At 52.5% G+C, this 6,615-nt stretch overlaps 1 protein-coding gene across 1 annotated transcript; it reads left to right on the top strand.

Moving 5' to 3' along the window:
- Positions 1-1,128: 1,128 nt before the first annotated feature.
- LOC127189917 (uncharacterized) lies at positions 1,129-6,336 on the top strand. The gene is given in 3 exon segments (XM_051146976.1): positions 1,129-2,258; positions 2,260-2,714; positions 2,717-6,336. Coding segments are annotated over 3 exon segments (5,205 nt in total).
- Positions 6,337-6,615: the final 279 nt, after the last annotated feature.

Here is a 6,615-nt window from a genome sequence, read left to right as displayed (position 1 = left end):
AGCAGTTCACAAACGGGATAGATGTGAGGGTGGGCCTACTCAAAGCCCTGGAGCTGAGCCTGGGTGGTGGCTGAGTTGGTCAGCCCGCCAGCCTCTCCCCAGAACCCATACCACCAGGGCTATTGAAAGACCCCAAACCACCATTATTAGTTTAGCAGCAGTAACACCATTTTGCAAGGCTGAACCAAGTGCAGGGTTCAACCCCCCTCCCCCAAGAGGGAGGGAACGGGGCAGTGAAGCAAGACAGGGCAGGGGAGAAAAACAAGATGTTTTGCTAAAACAGGATATCTGTGGGTGGTCGGCCACCTGGTATTACCTAAGGCCCCTGATAACCACCCACTCCCCCTCCCAATTTCCTGGTACCGAAAAACAGCCATGACCAGGACTTGAACCCGAATAAATCTAGCCTCATTTGAATCACCCAATCAGAACCCTGTAACTATGCTTCTCGCTTCTGTACGCGCGCTTTTTGCTCTCCTGACCCTATAAAAGACCAATTCCCCAGCTCGAGGGCGCGCCAGTCCTGCATTGACTTGGACGCCCCGGGTACCTGTGTATCCAATAAAGCCTCTTGCTGTTGCAGCCGATCGTCTGGTCTCGCTGGTCTCTGGGAGGGTCTCCACTGATAGACCACCTAATTGAGTGGGGGTCTTTCATTTGGGGGCTCGTCCGGGATCGGGAGACCCCCCCCCCCCCGCCCAGGGACCACCGACCCAAATTCGGGAGGTAAGTGCCGGCACTGTCTCAGTGTCTTTGTCCGCGTCCTTGTTGCTTTGTTCTTTCATTTTCTCTTGTGTGCGATTCAGCTGAGTCGACTTGTATTTGGTGGAAACTAGAAGGAGCTGACGGGCTCGGACTTCTTTTCCACAGCCTCTGGGAGACGTCCCAAAGGTATTTGGAGGGTCCCTTGGGACCCATTTGTACGGAGACACGGGGCTCTTTGGAGCCTCTCCCTTGTTCGAGGGGTACGTTCTCCACTTGGGAGACGAGGGATCCGGACCCTCCTCAAGGTCTCCGCTCGGTTTCTTACTTTCGCTTTGGCGCCGTAGTCGGGCCGCGCGGCTTGTGTGTCTTAGTTTCGTTCCCGTCATTTTCTGTGTTCTAATTGTTCTCTGTGTGACTGAGACGATGGGACAGACTGTAACGACGCCTTTGAGTTTGACTTTAGACCACTGGAAGGACGTACGGACCACCGCTCACAACCTTTCAGTGGAGGTTCGCAAAGGAAAATGGGAAACCTTTTGTTCGTCCGAATGGCCCACCTTTGGCGTGGGCTGGCCTCGGGACGGCTCTTTTCATCTTCCCCTTATTTTACAGGTCAAATCTAAGGTGATGGATCCAGGACCCCACGGTCACCCCGACCAGGTCCCATATATCATTACTTGGGAGGAACTGGCCAGAGATCCTCCTCCCTGGGTCAAGCCCTTTGTCTCCAGCGGCCCTTCCGCACCCCCTTTGCCTCCTCCCCTGACTCCCTCCAGGTCTAGCCTCTATCCGGGCACGTCCAAAACCACATCAGCGGGGACACGGCCTCAGAGACCGAGACCACAGGCTCCACCAGTCCTGCCGCCGGACGACCAACCCCTCCTTGACCTCCTTACTGAGGAACCTCCACCTTATCGAGAACCTGGCCCGGCGGCAGCCCCAGATGAAGGAGAAGCGGAGGCTGCAGCCCCGCCGGAACCGTCTCCAGTGGCGGGCCGACTGCGGGGACGAAGGGATCCCCCTCCAGACTCCTCAACCCAAGCCTTTCCTATTCGGGTGGGGGGCGATGGTCGACCCCAATACTGGCCCTTTTCAGCATCTGATCTCTATCATTGGAAAAATAACAACCCTTCATTCTCTAAGGATCCCTCCAAACTAACAGCTCTCATTGAGTCTATTTTAGTGACGCATCAACCAACTTGGGATGATTGTCAACAACTCCTCCAGGTCCTCCTGACCACAGAGGAAAAACAGCGGGTTGTCCTGGAAGCACGCAAAAATGTGATGGGGGCGAACGGGCAGCCCACACAGCTGCCTAATGAGATAAATAGTGCTTTCCCACTGGAAAGACCAGACTGGGACTTCGCCACAGAGGAGGGTAAAAACCACCTACGCCTCTATCGCCAGTTGCTCATGGCGGGTCTCCATGGGGCAGCGAGACGCCCTACTAATTTGGCCCAGGTTAAATTAGTAACCCAGAGACCAGATGAATCTCCCTCGGCCTTTCTAGAGAGACTAAAAGAAGCCTTCCGGGTATACACTCCTTACGATCCCCACTCAGGCCACTAACCTAGCCATGTCTTTCATCTGGCAGTCAGCCCCAGATATTAGAAAGAAATTAGAAAGATTAGAAGGTTTGCGTGAGAGTTCGCTGCAAGATCTGCTGAAGGAAGCAGAAAAGATTTTCAATAAAAGGGAAACCCCAGAAGAGAGGGACGAACGACTTAGGAGAGAAGCTGAAGAAAGGGATGAAAAACGTAGGAAAGAGGCCGAGGAATGAGAGAATGCCAGGGATAGAAAGAGAAATAAGGAGATTAGCAGAATATTGGCCACTGTAGTGACAGGACAGCAACAGGACAGACAGGATCAAGGGAGACGTAGAAGGCCCCCTTTGGACAAAGACCAATGTGCTTACTGCAAAGAAAAAGGACATTGGGCGCGGGACTGTCCAAAAAATCCAAAGAGTAGACGCCCTAAGGCCCAGACTTCCCTACTAAATCTAGAAGATGACTAGGGGAGTCAGGGTCAGGCGCCCCCCCTGAACCCAGGATAACGCTCTCTGTGGGGGGACAACCTGTCACCTTCCTAGTGGACACAGGAGCCCAACATTCAGTCCTGAACACCCAACCTGGACCCCTCTCCAATAAATATGCCTGGGTCCAAGGGGCAACCGGAGGAAAGCGATATAGATGGACTACTGAACGGCAGGTGCACCTGGCTACCGGTAAGGTGACGCATTCTTTTCTACATGTACCTGACTGCCCCTATCCACTATTAGGAAGAGATCTTTTGACTAAATTAAAGGCACAAATCCATTTTGAGGGGCCCCAGACTCGAATAACCGGCCCCCAGGGAAAACCCCTTCATGTCCTAGTCCTAAGCCTAGAAGAGGAATATCGGCTCCATGAGACCGACAGCCAGACTATGGCCTCGGATGGATGGCTCCGAAAGTTCCCACTGGCATGGGCAGAAACAGGAGGAATGGGGCTGGCACTCCGCCAAACTCCTCTAGTAATCCAGCTTAAGGCCACTGCCTCCCCTGTCTCTATTAAACAATACCCCATGTCCCAGGAAGCCTACCGAGGCATTAGACCCCATATAAAGAGACTCTTAGACCAGGGGATCCTAGTGCCCTGCCAGTCACCCTGGAACACACCTCTTCTCCCGGTCAAAAAGCCCGGAACTGGAGATTACCGGCCAGTACAGGACTTGCGGGAGGTTAACAAACGAGTAGAAGATATACATCCGACTGTCCCCAACCCTTACAACTTATTGACCGGGTTATCACCTACCCATACCTGGTACACGGTATTGGATTTGAAGGATGCCTTTTTCTGTTTGAAGCTTCACCCTGAGAGCCAGCTAATATTTGCCTTTGAATGGAGAGATGCTGACCTGGGGATTTCGGGACAACTGACTTGGACTAGGCTTCCCCAAGGGTTTAAGAATAGCCCTACTTTATTTGATGAGGCATTACACAGAGATCTAGCCGATTTCAGGGTACAGCACCCTGAATTAATCCTTCTGCAATATGTGGATGATTTGCTATTGGCCTCCGAGACTGAGCATGGCTGCCAGAAGGGAACAGCTGCTTTATTAGAGACTCTCGGCGAAAGAGGTTACCGGGCCTCGGCCAAAAAGGCTCAGATCTGTCAGCAGCAGGTGACTTACCTGGGGTACCAAATTAAAGATGGACAGAGGTGGCTAACAGAGGCCAGAAAACAGGCCATTCTTCAAATCCCTGCACCAAGAAGTCCCAAACAGCTTCGAGAATTCCTGGGCACCGCGGGTTTCTGCCGCCTTTGGATCCCAGGTTTCGCTGAAATGGCTGCCCCATTATACCCCTTAACTAAGCAGGGGGTTTTGTTTGCCTGGACCGAAGAGCAACAACAGGCCTTTAACACCATAAAAAAGGCTCTATTATCAGCCCCCGCCCTCGGGTTGCCAGATCTGACCAAGCCCTTTGAACTGTTTGTGGATGAAAAGAAAGGCTTTGCCAAAGGGGTGCTAACCCAACGGCTTGGGCCTTGGAAAAGGCCGATCGCCTACCTGTCAAAGAAATTGGATCCAGTTGCTTCAGGCTGGCCCCCTTGCTTACGAATGGTGGCGGCCATCGCCACCCTCGTCAAAGACTCAGGTAAGCTCACTATGGGACAGCCAATCACAATCTTGGCACCTCACGCAATAGAGGCCCTGGTCAAGCAGCCCCCAGACAGGTGGCTCTCGAACGCCCGAATGACTCATTACCAGGCGTTGCTACTGGACACAGATCGAATTCTGTTCGGTCCCATTGTGACTTTAAATCCGGCCTCTCTACTTCCCCTCCCGGGGGAACCAGAAAGACATGACTGTCTCCAGATTCTTGCAGAGGCCCACGGAACCAGACCAGATCTGACCGACCAGCCCATCCCAGGGGCGGACCACACCTGGTATACGGATGGAAGCAGTTTCGTCTTGAATGGAGAGCAGAAAGCGGGGGCTGCTGTTACCACTACAACGGATGTCATCTGGGCTGCCGCTCTCCCACCAGGTACCTCTGCCCAAAGAGCCGAGCTCATTGCCCTGACAAAGGCGCTCCAGCTGGCAAAAGGTAAGAAGCTAAATGTCTACACCGACAGCCGATATGCCTTTGCCACAGCCCACATTCACGGAGAGATATACCGTCGGAGGGGCCTTCTCACCTCAGAAGGAAAAGAAATTAAAAACAAGGGCGAGATACTAGCCCTCCTGCGAGCCTTGTTCCTCCCACGGCAGCTTAGCATCATACATTGCCCTGGACATCAGGCAGGAGATAGCCCCGAAGCAAAGGGAAATAGAATGGCTGATCAAGCCGCTCGGTCAGCAGTATTGGGGCAGCAACCCCATAGCCCTAGCATCCAAGCTCTGGCTGAACATACAGATCCTGAGTCGCCCAAGGATGACAGAGATTGGGTGTATACTGAAAAAGACCTAGAACTGCTAAAGAAAATGGGGGCTTTTCCTGCGGGCAAGCGATGGCTTGTGGGTAATAAAGTGGCAGTGCCCTGTAGAGAAACAGCTTACTTAGTTGACTCTCTCCATAAATTGACTCATTTAAGTTCCAAAAAGATGAAAGCTCTTCTAGAAAAAGAAGAGACCGGACTGTACCTGCTAGGTAAGAGACAAGCACTCCAAGATGTTACAGCCTCCTGCCGGGCCTGTGCCATGGTCAACCTCAGCAAGTCCACGGCAAACCCCGGAGCACGGCCGAAAGGACACCGACCAGGGACTCACTGGGAAATAGACTTCACAGAAATAAAACCTGGCATGTATGGATATAAATACCTGTTAGTCTTTGTGGACACCTTTTCAGGATGGGTAGAGGCCTACCCCACTAAACATGAAACTGCCAAGGTTGTGACCAAGAAGTTTCTAGAAGAGATCTTCCCCAGGTACGGTATGCCCCAGGTCGTGGGATCGGACAACGGGCCCGCCTTCGTCTCCCAGGTAAGTCAGCAGGTGGCCACATTGTTGGGGATCAATTGGAAGCTTCATTGTGCCTATAGACCCCAAAGTTCAGGTCAGGTAGAGCGAATGAACAGGACCATCAAGGAGACTTTAACTAAATTAATGCTGGCAACTGGCACTAGAGACTGGGTAACCCTCCTCCCACTGGCATTATATCGGGCCCGGAATACTCCCGGCCCAAATGGACTCACACCCTTTGAGATACTATACGGGGCACCGCCCCCAATTGTACATTTCCTTGATTCTGATATTGCTTCTTTTGCCACCAGTCCCTCACAGCAAGCACACCTGCAGGCTTTGCAAATGGTCCAGAATGAAGTCTGGAAACCATTAGCCGCTGCCTACAGAGACCAGCTCGACAAACCTGTGTTGCCTCATCCCTTCAAAATTGGAGATTCTGTGTGGATCCGCCGCCACCAGACTAAGAGCCTTGAACCTCGGTGGAAAGGCCCATACATCGTGCTGCTGACCACTCCAACAGCCATAAAGGTGGACGGAATCGCCGCCTGGGTCCACGCATCCCACGTGAAGGCTGCACACCCCACCGCCTCTGAAGACACCCCCAGACAACAGCCTGAGCCGGCGGCAACATGGAAAGTTCATCGTACCCGAAGTCCCCTAAAGATAAGATTGTCCCGCTGTTGATATTGCTTTGGGTGATGCCGGAGGGGTTGGGGTCCCCCCCCACAGCGTTTTCAACTATACTTGGCAGATTATAAATCAGGCCGGCACCACTGTTAACTCAAGTATATCCGTGGTGCAAGCGTTGGTCCTCACACAACAATATCAGCAATTAAAACAGGCTGAAGAACACCTAATCGAATGAAAGATTCCATTCGAGTACAAAAGAAAATGGGGGAATGAAAGACCCCAAACCACCATTAATAGTTTAGCAGCAGTAACACCATTTTGCAAGGCTGAACC

This window comes from Acomys russatus, chromosome 5 (genome assembly GCF_903995435.1).
Source record: "Acomys russatus chromosome 5, mAcoRus1.1, whole genome shotgun sequence".
NCBI classification, from domain to species: domain Eukaryota; kingdom Metazoa; phylum Chordata; class Mammalia; order Rodentia; family Muridae; genus Acomys; species Acomys russatus.
Note: the sequence above shows the minus strand (reverse complement) of the source record. Positions and strands in the feature narration are given on the sequence as shown.